General features: G+C 44.5%; 3 protein-coding genes across 4 annotated transcripts in view; 2 read left to right on the top strand and 1 right to left on the bottom strand.

Moving 5' to 3' along the window:
• The window catches only part of LOC309550708 (uncharacterized protein), a 295,084-nt gene that overhangs the window by 164,600 nt on the left and 109,091 nt on the right, over positions 1-21,393 (bottom strand). The window lies entirely within an intron of this gene.
• The window catches only part of LOC309550773 (gastrula zinc finger protein XlCGF66.1-like), a 150,806-nt gene continuing 130,136 nt past the window's right edge, over positions 724-21,393 (top strand). The window contains exon 1 of the mRNA XM_082251109.1: positions 724-805. Coding sequence (XP_082107235.1) covers positions 728-805 — 78 coding nt within the window. The 5' untranslated portion in view covers positions 724-727. The remainder of the gene's footprint in view (positions 806-21,393) is intronic.
• LOC309549961 (uncharacterized protein) lies at positions 7,847-8,734 on the top strand (the record flags this gene model as incomplete). Its single annotated transcript, XM_082250439.1, has 4 exons — positions 7,847-7,951; positions 8,038-8,161; positions 8,278-8,375; positions 8,456-8,734. 4 exons carry the CDS (start codon positions 7,847-7,849, stop codon positions 8,732-8,734), a joined length of 606 nt encoding a protein of 201 aa, XP_082106565.1.

Raw genomic sequence — 21,393 nt, 5'->3', positions numbered from 1 at the left:
AGGAAGAAAACATTCCCCAGTCTGCCATAAACAATATGTTCCATCACTGGTATCAGAGGGAGGAAAATACTGAGGGCTCTGAGGGAAGTATAGGAGCTGAGGGGATGTGAGGGTTTAGTGAAGCTGGAAGACTTTAGAGGCCTCTGAAGGGGTAATGTATCTGAAGGACTCTGAGAACCTTGAGGGGGTAGTCAAGCTTCAGGCCTCTGAGGGAAACGGGGGCTGGAGGGCTCAGGGGACTCTGAGGGACAGAGGGGGGGTCTATGATTGTCTCCCCCCCACCTGCACTTATTTTTCAGACCTTACAGAACTGGCAATCTTAACCATCTTATTGTCCCACTGGTCATGTGATTTGTTCTGGAATATTATGTAAGATGAAGAAGGGAATTCCTTCATTCGTTGGTGAGCACTTGTTCTTAGAGAAGTTCTGTTTCTGCTGCAAACCAGTTCAGAAACCAAACAAACCCAACAGAGAAAAGGGAAATTCTTATCTGGCAGGCTAAGAGGGTCCAAAGTCCTCCAAGATGTAACAAATCTGAAACAGTCCAGATTAAATGTATTCTCATGGGGAGAGTAGTTCTTAAATGTAAAGTAACTCTCCTATTACTCCCTCACATCCACATCCTATTATTGTGACCAATACCATCCAAATAATTCTTACTTTCATTCCCAAAACTTATCTGTCTACAAGGAGACCTGTATAGATCAAATGATGGCACCAATGAGGATGGAGGAGGACCGGATTCACATGACTGAGAAGATACTAAACCTTACCCTGGAGATCATCTACCTGCTGACCGGAGAGGTGAGGAGGATTCTGGGAGGTCACATGACATCACTCTTATCTCTAATAATAAAACACAGACCTGACTGGAGAGGTGAGGAGGATTCTGGGAGGTCACATGACATCACTCTTATCTCTATTAATAAAACACAGACCTGACCGGAGAGGTGAGGAGTAGGGTTGAGGGAACAAGGACTGTATTATTCGTGTTCGTACCGAATAATTGGATTTTTGTTACCCAAACACGGACCCGAAAACTTTACTGTATGTTCGGGTAAAAATCCGTGTTCGGTCATTTTATTTCCGGGTTTTGTATGCATTGGCGCGCTTTTCATGGCGGGCTTTCAACAGCCAATCAACAAGCGTTTAACTGGTGTGCCTTAAGCCATCCCAGCCATGCCTACAAATGTATTAGTAGCTGTGATTGGCCATCTGAAGCATGTGACCAAGTCTTTATAAGTCCGAGACGGGGCGCCGCTGCTGATTAGGGACAGACAGGCAAAAACCATTTGTGTCCGGATAGAATTGAGGGACAGGTCGGAGTGTGTTAGGCAGGGCGAGTTGTAGGGCATTTTAGGGAGAGGCTGCTGATTTTTAGGGTCAGTTTTCTACAATCGATTTTGCAGTGACCGATCTTATCAATCCTTTAAGGGAGAGGCTGCTGATTTTTAGGGTCAGACAGTGTGTTCTACAATCGATATTGCTGGGTGGGGTTTGCAGTGACCGATCTTATCAATCCTTTTAGGGAGAGGCTGCTTATTTTTAGGGTCAGACAGTGTGTTCTACAATCGATATTGCTGGGTGGGGTTTGCAGTGACCGATCTTATCAATCCTTTTAGGGAGAGGCTGCTGATTTTTAGGGTCAGACAGTGTGTTCTACAATCGATATTGCTGGGTGGGGTTTGCAGTGACCGATCTCATCAATCCTTTTAGGGAGAGGCTGCTGATTTTTAGGGTCAGACAGTGTGTTCTACAATCGATATTGCTGTGTGGGGGGGGGGGTTTGCAGTGACCGATCTTATCAATCCTTTTAGGGAGAGGCTGGAGATAGGCAGGTGTCAGTGGTCCACATCGATTTTGCTGTGTGTGGGGTGCAGTGAACACAATCTTTTTTGCCCACTGAGGAGGAGGGAGAAAAGTCTTTTTCTATCAGTCACTCTGTGCAGCGTTTTTCCTTCAGCTGTGCTGTGCTGACTCTGATCATACACTGCTGTGTTCAGTGTTCACATGTGCTATTATTGAGTGGTTTCAAAAATCATACATTTTTTTCTATTCCACTATTCAATATACAGCCTTGGGTTAAAAAAATTAAATTGTGGCCTGCAGCAGAGCTGAATGATATAAGACACTGCTGTTCACATGTGCTATTGATAAATCACACCAATTTTATATCATATTTTCTATTCCGCTATTCAATAAAAACCCTTGGGTATAAACAATTAAATTGCGGGATAGTCTGTGTTGATACGTGTGAGATACACCTTTCCAATTTTTGGGGTTCATCTCATACTTCTGAAGATTTGAGGGTGCTGCCTGTTCCGTACTCCTCCTACTCCTCATCCTGCCTTTGGGGGTACAAAAAATAGTAATTGGGGCCTAGTCTGGTTCTGTACGTGTGAGATACATACACTTTTTTTGATCATATTTTCTATTCCGCTATTCAATAAAAACCTTTGGGTATAAACAATTAAATTGCGGGATAGTCTGTGTTGGTACGTGTGAGATACACCTTTCCAATTTTTGGGGTTCATCTCATACTTCTGAAGATTTGAGGGTGCTGCCTGTTCCAAACTCCTCCTACTCCTCATCCTGCCTTTTAGGGGTACAAAAAATAGTAATTGGGGCCTAGTCTGGTTGTGTACGTGTGAGATACATACACTTTTTTTGATCATATTTTCTATTCCGCTATTCAATAAAAACCTTTGGGTATAAACAATTAAATTGCGGGATAGTCTGTGTTGGTACGTGTGAGATACACCTTTCCAATTTTTGGGGTTAATCTCATACTTCTGAAGATTTGAGGGTGCTGCCTGTTCCAAACTCCTCCTACTCCTCATCCTGCCTTTTAGGGGTACAAAAAATAGTAATTGGGGCCTAGTCTGGTTGTGTACGTGTGAGATACATACACTTTTTTTGATCATATTTTCTATTCCGCTATTCAATAAAAACCTTTGGGTATAAACAATTAAATTGCGGGATAGTCTGTGTTGGTACCTGTGAGATACACCTTTCCAATTTTTGGGGTTCATCTCATACTTCTGAAGATTTGAGGGTGCTGCCTGTTCCAAACTCCTGCTACTCCTCATCCTGCCTTTTAGGGGTACAAAAAATAGTAATTGGGGCCTAGTCTGGTTGTGTACGTGTGAGATACATACACTTTTTTTGATCATATTTTCTATTCCGCTATTCAATAAAAACCTTTGGGTATAAACAATTAAATTGCAGGATAGTCTGTGTTGGTACGTGTGAGATACACCTTTCCAATTTTTGGGGTTCATCTCATACTTCTGAAGATTTGAGGGTGCTGCCTGTTCCAAACTCCTCCTACTCCTCATCCTGCCTTTTAGGGGTACAAAAAATAGTAATTGGGGCCTAGTCTGGTTGTGTACGTGTGAGATACATACACTTATTTTGATCATATTTTCTATTCCGCTATTCAATAAAAACCTTTGGGTATAAACAATTAAATTACGGGATAGTCTGTGTTGGTACGTGTGAGATACACCTTTCCAATTTTTGGGGTTCATCTCATACTTCTGAAGATTTGAGGGTGCTGCCTGTTCCAAACTCCTCCTACTCCTCATCCTGCCTTTTAGGGGTACAAAAAATAGTAATTGGGGCCTAGTCTGGTTGTGTACGTGTGAGATACATACACTTTTTTTGATCATATTTTCTATTCCGCTATTCTATAAAAACCTTTGGGTATAAACAATTAAATTGCGGGATAGTCTGTGTTGGTACGTGTGAGATACACCTTTCCAATTTTTGGGGTTCATCTCATACTTCTGAAGATTTGAGGGTGCTGCCTGTTCCAAGCTCCTCCTACTCCTCATCCTGCCTTTTAGGGGTACAAAAAATAGTAATTGGGGCCTAGTCTGGTTGTGTACGTGTGAGATACATACACTTTTTTTGATCATATTTTCTATTCCGCTATTCAATAAAAACCTTTGGGTATAAACAATTAAATTGCGGGATAGTCTGTGTTGGTACGTGTGAGATACACCTTTCCAATTTTTGGGGTTCATCTCATACTTCTGAAGATTTGAGGGTGCTGCCTGTTCCAAACTCCTCCTATTCCTCATCCTGCCTTTTAGGGGTACAAAAAATAGTAATTGGGGCCTAGTCTGGTTGTGTACGTGTGAGATTCATACACTTTTTTTGATCATATTTTCTATTCCGCTATTCAATAAAAACCTTTGGGTATAAACAATTAAATTGCGGGATAGTCTGTGTCGGTACGTGTGAGATACATACACCTTTTGATATCATATTTTCTATTCCGCTATTTAATCAAAACCTTTGGGTATAAACAATTAAATTGCGGGATAATCGGTGTCGGTACGTGTGAGATGCACCTTTCCAATTTTTGGGGCGCATCTCATACTGCCGAGGATTTGAGGGTGCTTCAGTCTGCCTCCTGCCTGTTCCGAACTCCTCCTACTCCTCATCCTGCCTTTAGGGTACAAAAAATTTTAATCGGGGCCTAGATTGTGTTTGTACGTGTGAGATACACCGTTTTGTAAAATTTGTCCTATTCCGCTATTCTATACACCCTGTTTGAGTGTAAAAAATTAAATTGCGGGATAGTCTGTATCGGTACATGTGAGATACACCTTTTTAAATTTGTTTGGCGCATCTCCTTCTACCGCAGAGGATTGCAGGGCGCTTCAGTTTGCCTCCTGTTCCTAACTCCTCCTACTCTGCTTCCTCATCCTCTACCGCCTCCTCATCCGGACAGCGTAACACCTTCACCACCAACTTCAGCACGGCCAGGGGTAAACGACAGCAGGCAGTTTTAAAACTTGCCTGTTTGGGGGAAAAACCACACACCGCGCAGGAGTTGTGGAGGAGCATGGAACAGCAGACAAATGAGTGGTTGCTGCCAGCGAGCCTCAAGCCTGGCCTGGTGGTGTGCGATAACGGGCGAAATCTCATAGCAGCTCTGGGCCTAGCCGGTTTGACGCACATCCCTTGCCTGGCGCATGTGCTGAATTTGGTGGTGCAGAGGTTCCTTAAAAACTACCCCGATATGTCAGAGCTGCTGCAGAAAGTGCGGGCTGTCTGTGCGCACGTTCGGCGTTCTCACCCTGCTGTTGCTCGCCTGTCAGCGCTGCAGCATAACTTCGGCCTTCCCGCTCACCGCCTCATATGTGACGTGCCCACAAGGTGGAACTCCACCTTGCACATGCTGGAAAGACTGTGCGAGCAGCAGCAGGCCATAATGGAGTTTCAGCTGCAGCACGCACGCGTGAGTCGCTCTGCGGAACAGCACCACTTCACCACCAATAACTGGGCCTCCATGCGAGACCTGTGTGCCTTGTTGCGCTGTTTTGAGTACTCCACCAACATGGCCAGTGCCGATGACGCAGTTGTCAGCTTAACTATCCCACTTCTATGCCTCCTTGAAAAAACAATTTGGGCGATGATGGAAGAGGATGTGGCACAGGATGAGGAGGAGGATGAAGAGGTAACATTTCCAAGGCTTTCATGGCAGTCATTCACAAGGGGCTCTGAGGGTGGGTTCCTGCACACACAAACGCCAGGGACACAATTGTCCAGCAGGGGCACAGTTCTTGAGGATGAGGAGCTGGAGGAGGATATGGAACCATGTTCACAGCAGGGTGGCACCCAGGCCAGCTCATGGCCATCACTGGTGCGTGGCTGGGGGGATACAGAGGACACAGACGATACACCTCCCACAGAGGACAGCCTTTCGTTGCCTCTGGGCAGCCTGGCACACATGAGCGATTACATGCTGCAGTGTCTCCACAACGACCGCCGAGTTGCCCACATTCTAACTTGTGCTGATTACTGGGTGGCCACGCTGCTGGATCCCCGTTACAAGGACAACGTACCATCCTTAATTCACTCACTGGAGCGCGATCGCAAGATGCGCGAGTACAAGCGCACGCTGGTAGACGCAATGCTACTGGCATTCCCACCTGACAGTGGGGCCACAGTGGAAGCACAAGGCAGAGGAGGAAGAGGTCGCCAACGCAACCAGGGCACCGCCAGCACCTCAGAAGGCAGGGTTAGCATGGCCGAAATGTGGAAAAGCTTTGTCAGCACGCCAAAACAAACAGCAGCACCAGCAGCTCATATGGAACGTCTTAGCAGGAGGCAGCATTTCACCAACATGGTGGAGCAGTATGTGTGCACACGCCTAGACGTACTGAATGACGGGTCTGCCCCCTTCAACTGCTGGGTCTCCAAGTTGGGCACATGGCCTGAGCTTGCCCTTTACGCCTTGAAGGTGCTGGCGTGCCCTGCAGCCAGTGTATTATCTGAACGGGTATTTAGCACGGCTGGGGGCGTTATCACAGACAAGCGCAGCCGCCTGTCCAGACACAATGTGGACAAGCTCACGTTCATTAAAATGAACCAGGCATGGATCCCACGGGACTTTTCCGTACCTTGTGCAGAATAGCGATGGATACCGACCTTACCCAGCCATTGTTCTATTTTTTCTCTTTCTCACTCTTTTGGGGTGTACCCTCATTTAAAATTTCTGAAAAGAAGCAGTGTTGGCTACCTCGTCCTCCTCAGGGCCAGATTAACGTAGGGGCTATTGGAGCTGCAGCTCCAGGCCCCTACCTTTATATAGGCCCTGGGTTGGCCATATTCACTGTTACCGCTCTTCTGTCACTTGTAAACACAGAAGTCTGGCTTCTATGCTCGCTTCCCCAGGCAGCTCCCTCAGAACCTCCCCACACAGCACGAAGGCCGGACCTAGGAGGGACAGTTGCCGATGCATGGATGTGTTTATGGGCTTCAGAGACAGCATCCCATGTGGAATTAGGCATGCATGGCTGCACCCTTCCTCCTCTGGGTGCATGCCAAGGCACGGCCCTTAAGCCCCTTCAAAATCCTCAGCACCAAGCCCATGATGCTCTTAATCCGGCCCTGGTCCTCCTCCGCCGCTGCTTCCACCTACACCGCCCATAGGTGTGCGCAGCCTATTGCATTAGGGTGTGCACCCCAAAGTTTAAATACACATGCATGTGTTTGCCTACATGTACATGGCCCCGATACATTACTCTCCCTGCTGGCAAAGATAAATAGAGCGGAGCAGGTCCGAGGGAGATCTTTCCCATCTCCTCACTGGCAAACAGAGCGATAATGCTATGTGCCCTAGGTGATTAGGGTGTGCCCAGGTACACCCGGCACACCCTGTGCGCACGCCTATGACACCGCCACATCCACCACCACCTCAACCTCCCTCCTACTCCATATGGGCCTCGTCCTTCAGAGATGAAGAACATTGTTTTATTTTTCTGTTTTTTTTTTTGTTGTGTTCCCTATCCACATTTGTTTGCAGAGCACTCGCCATGCTCTTAACTACGTTTTGCTGCCATTTGCAGCACTCTAGCCCTTTCCATTGGTGTTTTAGAGCCATTTTAGTGCCTGAAAGTTCGGGTCCCCATTGACTTCAATGGGGTTCGGTGTCCGGGAAAAGTTTGGCAAAAGTCCGGGACACGGACCCGGACTTTTTTTTAAAGTTCGGCCGAACACGGACATCCAGGTGTCCGCTCAACTCTAGTGAGGAGGATTCTGGGAGGTCACATGACATCACTCTTATCTCTATAAATAAAACACAGACCTGACTGGAGAGGTGAGAAGGATTCTGGGAGGTCACATGACATCACTCTTATCTCTATAAATAAAACACAGACCTAACCAGAGGGGTGAGGAGGATTCTGGGAGGTCACATGACATCACTCTTATCTCTATAAATAAAGCACAGACCTGACCAGAGAGGTGAGGAGGATTCTGGGAATCTAACATGATATTCCTATTGGTTCTTCAATCCAGAGATTTCCTTTTCTGAAGTCAGGAGATCATATGACCATCACAGTGCCTCCATGTGACTCCCTAAAACCTGAGAGACACAACATAGAGAAGATTGTAGAAGTCACCAAGAAGATGATAGAGCTGCTGACAGCAGAGGTGAGCGGTGCTGGGAATTCTGGGAGATTATCCAGTAACAGACAAGGGATGTGTCTGGATGGTGACTGTATCATTGTGTGTGTCAGGTTCCTATAAGGTGTCAGGATGTCACTGTCTATTTCTCCATGGAGGAGTGGGAGTATTTAGAAGAACACAAGGATCTCTACAAAGACGTCATGATGAACAATCAGCCGCTCCTCACATCACCGGGTAAGAGGAGACTTTATTGTAAAGGAGAGAGCAGTACGGAGGATCCACCTAGATCCCCCATCATCTGATAAACACATAGAAACAATGTATTCAGTCAGTGTGTGTGTTTCCTACAGATGGATCCAGTAATGGGAACCCACCAGAGAGATGTCCCCGTCCTCTGTATTCCCGGGATTCCACACAGGAAGGTCACACCATCCCTCACCATCATCAGGTAGATGAGGAACAATCACTGATAGTTATGATTTATACACAAGTATGTTTGTTATAATGAATGTTTTATTTCATATTAAGAGTGGAAACCTCAGGGATGATAATATTGATGTTAAGGAAGAGTATAAAGAGGAGGATGAGGAGTATGGAGTGATGAAGGAGTTTTCAGAAGGACACAAGGATACAATGGAGCCATCTTATACCAGGAACCCACCAGAGAGATGTCCCTGTCCTCTGTATTCCCGGGATTCCACACAGGAAGGTCACACCATCCCTCAATGTTACAAGGTTGGTGGGACGGAGCATCTAGAACATGGACTCATTGAAGTGATTTTTTTAAATATGATGTCACAATATTGAAGCTATTGTTTTACAGATGACCTCTTCTATTATTTTCTTGGTATAGTGTGAAGATCCATGTGATATAAAAGCTGAGATTAAAGCAGAAGTAGAAGAGAGGTATGTGAGGGATGATCAGCAGTCTATGGAGGAGGATGGAATAACGGGGACATTTATAGAGGAGGACACTCCTACAGAGATCAGCACAGGTGGGTCATTAACATTAAATCCATTCCTCCACCCATACTGCTCACTGATTGGTCCAGAGTAAGTTGGGGACTGTGTGATATCAGCTTGTAATACCCTGGTCACTTTCCTGAGCTGTGTTCCCCGTCCTGTATTTCTCTCGGATAATCTTCCTTCTCTGTGCTGCAGACACAATTTATGTCTCTGGACTGGATTTATGGAGATTCTGGGGTTCAGCTGGCAGCAAAATGTTCATTTTCACCAGAGGAGTTACTAGATCTGGGCACCTGGGGTCAGGGTCGGGACAAGGGGTGGGCAGGAGGGGCGGCTGCCCTGGGCACTGTGGTATCATGCGAGGTGGGGGGGGGGTCATGCAAGGAAATTGAGGGGGGAAGGGATCTGTGTTGGGAGGAGGAAATAAGGAGCTGCAGGGGCTAAGAATTGTTATAGGAAGGGAAATTTGGGTGTGTGCTAGAAGTGGTGATTTGTGTTGGGAGGGGGTGGGAGAAGGGGATTTGTGCTAGGAGGGTCAATTTTGGGGGGTTTGTACTAGAATAGGTGATATGGTAAAGGGGGGGGGGGGATTTGTACTAGGGGGAGAATTTATTTTGGGGGGGGGCGGGATTTGTGCTAGTAGGGGTGTGCGGGGTAATCATGCAGATTACTGCCCGATGTTTTTTTTTTTTTTTGGGGGGGGGGGGTTTTGCTGACACATAATGCTCATACATATTGGGGTGGAGGGTGCAATTTGGCATGTTTGCCCTGGGATATAGGTGACCTTTTACCGTCACTGCTTGGGGTATGTGCTTTACATTTCCTTCCCCAGGTCTAGTAAGCTCTCTGATAGAACAATTCTCCCGGGGTTACCTACTCTGCTGTTCACTGACTGTGCCTGACTTATGAGTTCTGACCCTTACACTGTATAATTTATATTATACATTATATATTCCTGACCCCTGCATTATATACTCTATGTTGTACACTTCCTATTCCTGACCCCTGCACTATATACTCTATGTTGTACATTACTGACCCCTGCACTATATACTCTATGTTGTACAATACATACTCCTGACCCCTGCACTATATACTCTATGTTGTACAATACATACTCCTGACCCCTGCACTATATACTCTATGTTGTACATTACATACTCCTGACCCCTGCACTATATACTCTATGTTGTACATTACATACTCCTGACCCCTGTACTATATACTCTGTTGTAAATTACATACTCCTGACCCTTGCACTATATACTCTATATTGTACATTACATACTCCTGACCCCTGAACTATATACTCTATGTTGTACTTTTCATACTCCTGACCCCTGCACTATATCCTCTGTATTGTATTAATAAAGGATCAAATGGGATATTGAAAATAATGGTATCCACGTTGCAAGTATTATGATAGTAAAAAAGGGAGAGGGGGGTGGCAAGGGGACTTTGAAAGGGGTACCGTCATAAGACTAATTAATCTAAGTAGACATACATAAAAAGAATAATTTTATTGAAATAAACAATATATGTTAATAATTTCTGCATTCCTGAGAACACAGGCAGCAATAATACAAATATCACATAAAAAAAAGAGAACAGGGAGTAGCAAAATACATATGAGGCAAAATTATTTTCCTACATAGAGCGGTGATCGCTCAAACTCCCACAAGACCAATGTTGACCAGAAAGCGATGCAGCTGGTAGGTTTACATGTATTAAACGTAGATGCCCATAAACTTGCCTGACATGTTTCGTGGAACACCTCTTCCTCAGGGGCAGTTAGAAAGGTGTATGAACATCACAAATGCTACTAAGGAATAAAGAAGAAAGGAAAATAAATATCAAAATACACTAAAATAAATAATATAATTTACATGGTTGATCATAAAATGTAGAGGTCACGAGAAAGAGTGCAAACATAGAGTTTAGATGGAGGTAAATGTGTAAATGACTAACAAGTGAACAAAATGCATTCATATAAAAAAAAAAGTGAGAGAAGTGTGAAAAAATGAAAAAGATGAGGGTGATGTGAGATAAGGTAAAGTGTAAATGAGGGGCAAATAGTAAAAAGCCCAGGATTATATATAAAAATAGCGAAGAACAAGTATGGGGTGTCAGCAAAGTATGAGGAAAATACCTGGAGATCCATACAGCAGCGTATCCCATTGCCAAGTGGAATTGGAGAGGAAGTTCAGAGCCTGATATTGAGGGAAGCTCCGCCCCAAAAAGACCTACGTAGGACCCAACGTATTTTCCATCACATTTTTTTTCTATGTAGACCTAATACCACAAGACCATTTTTCCCGAACATCCATATTATCCACCTGGCCAGTTTGTTTTGGGGTGCTCCCGTGCTCGCCCCGGGGGAATATCCTCACCTTGTGATCCCTGGTCCATCCTACTGATGTGGGAGTGGTTATCTTGCAGGTGGGTTTTCTGTTTTTTGACCCGTGCTCTCTCGTGACCTCTACATTTTATGATCAACCATGTAAATTATATTATTTATTTTAGTGTATTTTGATATTTATTTTCCTTTCTTCTTTATTCCTTAGTAGCATTTGTGATGTTCATACACCTTTCTAACTGCCCCTGAGGAAGCGGTGTTCCGCGAAACATGTCGGGCAAGTTTATGGGCATCTACGTTTAATACATGTAAACATACCAGCTGCATCGCCTTCTGCTCAACATAGGTCTTATGGGGGTTTGAGCGATCACCCATCTATGTAGGAAACTATTTTGCCAACATATGTATTTTGCTACTCCCTGTTCTCTTTTTTTATGTTATATTTGTATTATTGCTGCCTGTGTTCTCAGGAATACAGAAATTATTAACATATGTTGTTTTTTTCAATAAAATTATTATTTTTATGTATGTCTACTTAGATTTATTAGTCTTATGACGGTACCCCTTTCAAAGTCCCCTTGCCGCCCCCCCCCCCCCCTTTTCATACTCTATGTTGTATATTGCATACTCCTGACCCCTGCACTATATACTCCATGTTGTACATTACATACTCCCGACCCCTGCACTATATACTCTATGCTGTACATTATATACTCCTAACCCCTACACTATATACTCTATGCTGTACATTATATACTCCTGACCCCTGCACTATATACTCTATGTTGTACATTACATAGTCCTGACTTCTGCTCTCTCCCCTCTACCCACTGCTATATATACACATAATATGGGTTCTCTTTTGTTACACCCATTTCCTACCAGCTGGACATTTTATATTGGTAAATAGTGAGTAGGTGTCCCGCACATCAAGACGTGAGACTGAGACTGCCATTTACTATCAAATAGCAGGTCTTGACTTGGACGCCTAGTCACCCTCTACCATTTACTAGTTACCTTGAGGGGGGAATTGTAAGCTCCTCAGAGACAAAGCTGCCTGTAGTGGGCGGAGTCCTGGTTTAGGGGAACCAATCTGCTGATGTCTAGTAATAATCTTTTTATTTCTATTTTAGTAGATGGACGGGAGATGAGGAAAACCTCAGAGGATTGTCTTACTTTGTCTCCAGACTGTAAAGTAGAAGATGAGGACATCACACAGTATAGTCCAGGAGAAAACCCGGCTACCTCAAATGTTCATCCGGCACCACACAGTGTAGATGGACCATCGTATTCCTCTTATCCTGAGGAACCGCAGACTGTGAGGGATGGTGCCAGACCATCGTATTCCTCTTATCCTGAGGAACCTCAGACTGTGAGGGATAGTGCCGGACCATCGTATTCCTCTTATCCTGAGAAACCTGTGAGGGACAGTGCCGGACCATCGTATTCCTCTTATCCTGAGGAACCTCAGACTGTGAGGGAAGGTGCCGTCCTTCGAACAGATAAGAGGTTTTCCTGTACTGAGTGCGGGAAGTGTTTCTGTTCTAAATATGATCTTAATGTGCATAAAATACCTCACACGGGGGAGAAGCCGTTTTCCTGTCCTGAGTGCGGGAAATCGTTTTCACAGAAGTCCTCTGTTTACAAACATCAGAGGTCTCACACGGGGGAGAAGCCATTTTCCTGTCCTGTGTGTGGGAAATGTTTTTCAGTGAAGTCTCATCTTTGCAGACATCAGAGATCTCACACGGGGGAGAAGCCTTTTTCCTGTCCTGTGTGTGGGAAATGTTTTTCACAGAAGTATCATCTTTACACACATCAGAGATCTCACACAGGGGAGAAGCCGTATTCCTGTCCTGAGTGTGGGAAATGTTTTTCACTGAAGTCCAATCTTTACACACATCAGAGATCTCACACAGGGGAGAAACTGTATTCCTGTCCTGAGTGTGGGAAATATTTTTCACATAAGTCCTCTCTTTACACACATCGGAGATATCACACGGGGGAGAAGCCGTATTCCTGTCCTGAGTGCGGGAAATGTTTTTCAGTGAAGTCAGATCTTTACAGACATCAGAGATCTCACACGGGGGAGAAGCCATTTTCCTGTCCTGAATGTGGGAAATGTTTTTCACAGAAGTCTGATCTTTCCAAACATCATAGATTGCACACAGGGGAGAAGCCATATTCCTGTCCTGAGTGTGGGAAATGTTTTTCAAATAAGTCCAATCTTTACCAACATCAGAGATCTCACATGGGGGAGAAGCCGCTTTCCTTTCCTGAGTGAGGGAATTGTTCCTTACTGAAGTCCTGTCTTCCTGTATATCAGGGATCCCACACAACCCTTGAGGTGTATTAGTGCCTTGAGTGTGGGAAATTTCTTCTATATGAATGTGACTGGACATCACAGCTCTCATGTGGGGAAGAAGCACACTCTGATATACACCTCAGATATATTCCATGGCTGATCTTAATCATGTAAGAAACACTTCATAAGGAGATCAGAGATCACCAGAGACACGGATGAAGTGTTGTCCCGTGTTGGCCATTGATAGCAGTAGAAAAATAAAAATGGAGTCTGTGATGGAATCACTTGGCACCCCGACTAGGTGCTTCCTTCTGCCAAACTGTGCTTTCTGCCCTCCAAAACTGTTCCGAGCAGACTGAGAGCTAATACCAGCTCCTTTTACCCCAAACATGGTACACAGACAAGATGTGGGGTAAAATCCAAAGGAATGACTGTTTATTGAAGCTCAGACACATACTTCATACCGTACAGGAGGACATCCCCTCCTGATCATATTACCCTAACAATACAAACTGTAAACAAGAATATAATTAACATAACTAAGGAACAGCCAACATGAACTACGCTACTCCCCCTCTAGCAACTGATAACTTACAGTGATATACTTAACATGAGCTAATTTGGTCACTTAAACCAGCCTAGGTGGAGGGGACAATACTAGCAGATGGACAGAGACAATAGAACAATGGGAGAGATCTACTTAACATAAACACGTTATAGCAGGAGGCCCCAGTGGTTTCAGCTGATTACATAACATCTACAGTCATTGTGGGTTTGAGGCATAGAGGCCCCAAATATGGATATGGAACCTCCAGTTCCCGGAGTCTGTGTGTTTTGGGGAGACATAAACTTGAATCAGAAACAAGACCACTCCACGGATCCCCCAGGCCTACACCTTCCAAAGAGTAGTGTTCCCTTAAATGCCAGGGCCCATAGTCACTGGGTAAGAGGCTCGCTCCCAGTCCTCTCCAAAAGCCTCTGTCCTGGTTAGGTCTGTCACAGAGTCATTACCTTTCATTGGCTGAGTACATTTTGTGGTGTGAGCTTTCAGAAACATTTAGAGGTCTATTTAAAAATACAAAAATAGTTGAATGAGTGTGACCAACATTCACCCAGCTGTGACAAGTTTTGGCAATATTTTATCTCATCTCATATGATCATTGGCTCCATCTATTGGCCATAATGCTTTATTGCACTACTTTTACTGTTGGAGGTATTTCAGGAAAAATACCGTAATATGGCCACTAGATGGAGCTGGCGATCATAGGAAATCACTGTAGTAATTAAAATACAGCCAGAATTTTTAACAGCTGAATGAATGTTTGTCACATTCGTCCAATGAATTATCTGTAAATCAGGGGAAAAAACAAGGGTGGTTAGTGAAAGCAGCGCAGATTACACACACTACACATTGTTAGGCACACAGTTAACCCTTTTATTGCCCCTAGATGTTAACCCATTCCCAGTCAGTGTCATTAGTACAGTGACAGAGTATAGTATTATTGATCTCTGTATTGGTGTCACTAGTGATGTCAGTGTCAGTTAATTGTCCGCCACACTATTACAGTCCCATTCTAAGTAGCTGATCACCACCATTACCAGTATAATGTCATAGCTGCGTAAATTCCACCATAGTTTGTCAAACCAATTAACATACACTTCATGGGATTTTTTATGTTACCAAAGTCATGTAGCAGAATACAGTTGGACCTAAACTTTTGAAGACATTCACATTTTTTTTTTATTGGATATATTTTATAATAGAAATATTTTTTTTTCACAAATGTTTGATTTTTGTTTATGTAATAAAAAATAAACCTAGTTGTGATCAAAGGCCACAAAAAAAGCTTTATTTGTGTGAAAAAAATGATATAAATGTAATTTGTGTACAGTGTTGCATGAACGCGCAATTACCAGTTAAAGAAGCGCAGTGCTGAATAGCAAAAAAAATGCTCTGATCATGAAGGGGGTAAAACCTTTCGGAGCTTAAGTGTTAAAACAACCATTCATTTAAAACTAAAAATGTGCATTTGGCCATTTGATGGTGCTAAGTATAATAGAAATTGGTGTCATCACCCGGGCTCATCGGCTTCCTGCTTCAGAGGGTGTGGCCAGATGGACACGTTTCTACACATATGGTGGACTTGTCCTAAAGTGCGCCTCTTTTGGATGAGGGTACACTCGTTTATTTTTTCAGACATTCAATATTACCAAAGATGCAAGTATTACCCTACTGATGTGTAGATTGTGTGGAGAGGAAGGGTCTATCTGTAAATAAATGGCACCGTCCCCTGGGATAAATTATGAAATAGTTATGTAACCAGGTTGGTAGGCGACTAACCCCTCCTTGTCTCATTCCTTTCCCTTCCCTCCCTCCATCCTTATTAGTCGCCTACCAACCTGGTTACATAACTATTTCATATTTTAGCCTACTGAATAAACCAGTGGAAAATGTCCCGGGACACACATGGACCTTAATATCCTTCATGTTCTTCCCCATGACTAAGCTCCGGGGGCGTAAAATGTGTTGGGGGTGTGGCCTGGTGGAAGCCCAGGCTGGTGGGAGCCCAGGCTGAGGTTGCCTCTCTCATACCACCATAGGACTCCATGGATGCACGGCACCAGTGATCTTTCCTCTCTTCCTTAATATACTTCATGTTCTTCCCCATGACTAAGCTCTGGGGGGCGGAGTAAAATGTGTTGGGGGCGTGGCCTGGTGGGAGCCCAGGCTGAGGTTGTCTCTCTCATACCACCATAGGACTCCATGGATGTGCGGCACCAGCGATCTTTCCTCTCTTCCTTAATATACTTCAATGTTCTTGGTGGCCAAAATTGCTGTTGGAACCGCCTGGAAAAGCCCAGATATAAACATCGCCCTAACGAAGTGTAAGGCTGGCCATACACTATACAATTTTCTTATTCAATTTCCTTTAGATTTACCTTAAACTATGTAGTGCAAGGGCCTGCCTGACTGCATACAAATTGAAAGTGTTTAGGTTTGACCCTATATTACATGGTTTTGGTAAATCTAAAGGAAAGTTGAACAAGAAAATTGAATAGTGTATGGCCAGCCTTAGCTCACATGGATAATGCTAAATGAAAGAATTGTTTGTGTCTTCCGAGACAAACAACCCCTCTTCCACATACCGTATTTATCGGTGTATAACACGCACCTAAATTTTAGGAGAGAACTTTCAGGAAAAAAGCTGAAATCTAAAATAAACTGCTTTGAACTCAGAACATTTTTTTTAAATCAAATGCAGTCTCACCAATGCCCACGAATGCAGCCTCATCAGCGCAGTGCCCACAAATGCAGCCTCCTCATCTGCGCAGTGCCCACAAATTCAGCCTTCTCATCAGCGCAGTGCTCACAAATTCAGCCTTCTCATCAGCGCAGTGCCCACGAATTCAGCCTCCTCATCAGCGCAGTGCCCACGAATTCAGCCTCCTCATCAGCGCAGTGCCCACAAATGCAGCCTCACCAGCGCAGTGTCCATCATTGCAGCCTCGCCAGCGCAGTGCCCATACTTGCAGCCTCGCCAGCGCAGTGCCCACACTTGCAGCCTCGCCAGCGCTGTGCCCATACTTGCAGCCTCACCAGTGCTATGCCCGTAATTGCAGCCTCGCCAGCGCCAAAGACACTATGTGAATCACTTTTTTGAAAGTCCAGGAAGCAGCGCCATGAGTTAGAAGGGGGCGGGCGGGGCCGAGGAGACGGAAGGACGAACGCGCGGTCATCGGAAGTCCCGGCGCCTATGATAGACGTCGGCATAGGAGGCGGGACTTTCGATGACAGTGCGTCCTTCCTTCTCCTCTGCCCCGCCCGCCCCCTTCTACCTCACGGCGCTGATTCCTGGACTTTTTTTTTTTTCATATCGGCGTATAACACACACTGCTACTTTTTCCTCCATTTTTAGGAGGAAAAAGTGCGTGTTATACGCCGATAAATACGGTAAATATGGTCTCCTTGGCTCCCCTATCTGCAGGTTCCAGACACAAGGTGCTGACTCCAGGAACGGCTGGCGGTAAATCCCCGGACAGACTTACTTCCTTTTCTCTTTCTTTCTCATTCCCATTAAAATCAATGAATGCTTTCCACCTGGGGGGGTGCTGGTGGGGCAGTGAAAAAAATCCTGCAAGAAGCATCTTTGGAGTGCTAAAAAAAAGCACCTCAAAAATGCCCCTCTCTATTAAAATGAATGCGAAGCGTCTCAAAAGCACCTGAAAAGTGCTGCAAAATCGCTGTGTATGTAAAGATCACCTTGTAGAAGAACCCATTCAGTGTAAAATAGAGATAAAAGGCAAAACATTTGTGGTTACTGTATGTCTGTGCATATATATATATATATATATATATATATATATATATATATATATACACAGTATCTCACAAAAGTAAGTACACCCTCACATTTGTGTAAATATTTTATTGTATCTTTTCATGTGACAACACTGAAGAAATGACACTTTGCTACAATGTAAAGTAGTGAGTGTACAGCTTGTATAACAGTGTAAATTTGATGTCCCCTCAAAATAACTCAACACACAGCCATTAATGTCTAAACCGCTGGCAACAAAAGTGAGTACACCCCAAAGTGAAAATATCCATATTAGGCCCAACGTGTCAATATTTTGTGTGGCCACCATTATTTTCCAGCACTGCCTTAACCCTCCTGGGCAGGGAGTTCACCAGAGCTTCACAGGTTGCCACTGGAGTCCTCTTCCACTCCTCCATGATGACATCACGGAGCTGGTGGAAGTTAGAGATCTTGCGCTCCTCCCCCTCCCTCCTAACCCATACCAGGCCACAAGCCCTTAACACTGGGGGGGGGGGGGGGGCTTTGGGGCAGCTCTGCCCCCCCCATCCCAAAGCACCTTGCTACCATATTGATGGGAACAAGGGTCTTTTCCCCACAACCGTGGCCTGTGGTTGTGGGGGTCTGCAGGCAGGGGGCTTGTCGTAATATGAAAGCCCCTTGTACCAAAGGTGCCCCCAGATCCTGCCCCCCCCCATGTGAATGAGTATCTGGACCATAGTACCTGTACCTATTCACCAAAAAAGTGGCAAAAAGTAATAAAACACACACACACAATTTTTGAAAAATCCTCTATTATAAAATATAAACCAGCCTCCCCCGATGTAGATCCGTCATCAATCACAACGCCAGCTGCACCTGAAAAAATAAATAAAAAAAGACACCCTCGCCATTATGGAGGCCCTCTGCCTACTGCAGGCTCCCCGTTTCACAATATTTATATAGGTAAAAGGCGGGGCTACCTGTCTACATCACCTGGTGGCACCGCAACTTCTGACATCAGGGACCCAGCATGCACCGATCCATGAAGTCAGAAGGGGGCAGTGCCACCAGGTGATGTAGATAGGTGGCCCCGCCCCTTGCCTATGTAAGAAATATCAAATGGAGGAGGAGCCTGCAGTAGTTATTTTTTAATAAAGGATTTTTCAAAAATTGTGTGTTTTTATTACTTTTTGACAATTTCTGGTGAATTATTACGGGTAATATGTTCCCGATACTCATTCACATGGGGGGGATCTGGGGGCCCCCTTGGTAAAAGGGGCTTTCAGATTACGACAAGTCCCCTGCCTGCAGATCCCTACAAGTACAGGCCACGGTTGTGGGGAAGAGGCCCTTATCCCCACCAACATGGGGACAAGGAGCTTTGGGGTGGGGGAGCAGAGCTCCCCCAAATCACCCACCCCCCATGTTGAGGACATGTGGCCTGGTATGGTTAGAGAAGGGGGCCCTCACTCGTCATCTCCCACTTTCCTGACCTGCCGGGCTGCATGCTGGGATAAAGGGTCTGGTATTGATTTTAGGGGACAACCCACACTGGTTTTTTTTTTTTTAAATGTGGGCCCCAAAGGGCCTGGGAAGGACTGGGGGGGGGGGGGAATCACGCCATTTTTTTTCTATTGCTGGGCAATGCCGGCATTCTTTACTTTACATTCATCTGTCAGTGGGGAAGCTCGCTGACCTCTGATGAGTCATCGGTTGTTAAGGATGCGGGCGGCCGGCTTCCCAGCCCCCTGCTTAGCAGCCAGCTTTTCTAGAATCTCGCTTTTGATAGACTCGCTTGATTATATCATCCAGTATTTAAATAAACTTTGTTTTACTGTAACGGAATTACGCTATGTTGGCTTTGTTTCTCTCCTCCTCCCTAATATAATCTCCCTACCTCTGGGAGCGTTATTCCTGGTGGATGATATAATCAAGCGAGATTGCTGATTTTACCAGCTAGAGTTCTGTGGAGGTATTGAATGCACAATCAAGAGTGGAGTCTATCAAAAGCGAGATTGCTGGTTTTACCAGCTAGAGTTCTGGTGAGTCCATTTAGAGAGAAAGCCTGCACGGATGGTGGGATTTCCACGCGTGGACACCAAGAGCACTTTATGATTTATATTGGCACCGTTTTGCACATTTATCACTTGAAAATCTGTTTTAAGCATTATGTGGACTGATTATGGGACTGGATTGATTTTTCAATAAACAGCTGATACAATTCTTATATATATATTTTTGTATTGTATACTTTGATGGAGGTTTTGGTTTAAGTGTTTTTTTAGGACACGTTGTAAGGTCGCATTAGCACTTTCACATTTTGGTCACTTTTAATTTATTATTAATTCATTTTTTCATACAAGTTATTTCATAGCTTTTATACACTTCAGTCACTTTAACCGCTTGCCGACTGCAGCACGACTATTTACTGCGGCGGTCAGCCCCGTACAGGCAAAGTGACGTAGGACTACGTCACTAGCCTGTGAGCCTCTAGGGGGCGAGCGCGCGCCCGTTCCCGCTTGTTCCCTAAGAAGTCTGTGCGTGTGACCGGTGGACCCGATGTCCGCCGGCCACTTGCGATCTCCCGCTGGAGAGGGAGAAAGGCAGACGGTAGATGTAAACAAAGCTGCCTGTCATTCTCCCTGGTGTAACTGCAGAGATCATACGATCCTGCTATGTAGGATCGTATGTCTCTGTGCTTACATCACAAGCCACGCCCCCAACAGTTAGAAGCATGCCCCTAGGCACACACTTAACCCCTGCATCACCAATAAAGTTAACCCCTTCCCTGCCAGTGTCATTTTTACAGTAACAGTGCATGTGTATAGCACTGATTACTGTAGAAATGTCACTGGTACCCCCAAAAGTGTAAAAAAGTCAGTCAAGGGTCTGATCTGTCCGCCGCAATCCCGCAAAAAAAAAAAAAAATCGCAGATCGCCACCACTCGTTAAAAAAAACGCAAACCAATCAAAATACGCTTATTGCGATTTTTTTTACCAAACATATGTAGCAGAAAACAAATTGGCCTAAAATGTTAAAAAATCTTGATTTTTACTTTTTTTTTGGAATTTCATATAAAAAATGTGAAAAATATTGTTATTTTTTCAAAATTGTCGCTTTTTTTTTTGTTTAAAGCGGAAAAAAAAAAAAAAAAATCACACAGGTGATCAAATACCACCTAAAGAAAGCTCTATTTGTGGGAAAAAAAGGACGTCAATTTTATTTAGGTACAGCCGACCGCACAATTGTCCGTTAAAGTCACGCAGTACCGAATCGCAAAAAAGGGCCTGGTAAGGAAGGGGGTAAAATCTTCCGGGGCTTAAGTGGTTAAAATTTAGTTCTTTATTGTACTGCCATCTAGTGGTCAGTTTATTTACAACAATCGGGCACATTTACTGAATTTTTGCACATTATACCTCAGAACAGTATATTTGTTTTACCACCACATTGTTACATATTATTTACATAATATATGTCAGTATGATTTTAGTTTAAAATATATGTTTGCACTTTAACACACGCCTTTTGCACTTTAGCATA

The sequence above is a fragment of the Pelophylax lessonae genome, assembly GCF_965119305.1.
Source record: "Pelophylax lessonae genome assembly, chromosome: 3".
Classification (NCBI taxonomy): Eukaryota; Metazoa; Chordata; class Amphibia; order Anura; family Ranidae; genus Pelophylax; species Pelophylax lessonae.
This window is presented reverse-complemented; position numbering and strand designations above follow the sequence as displayed.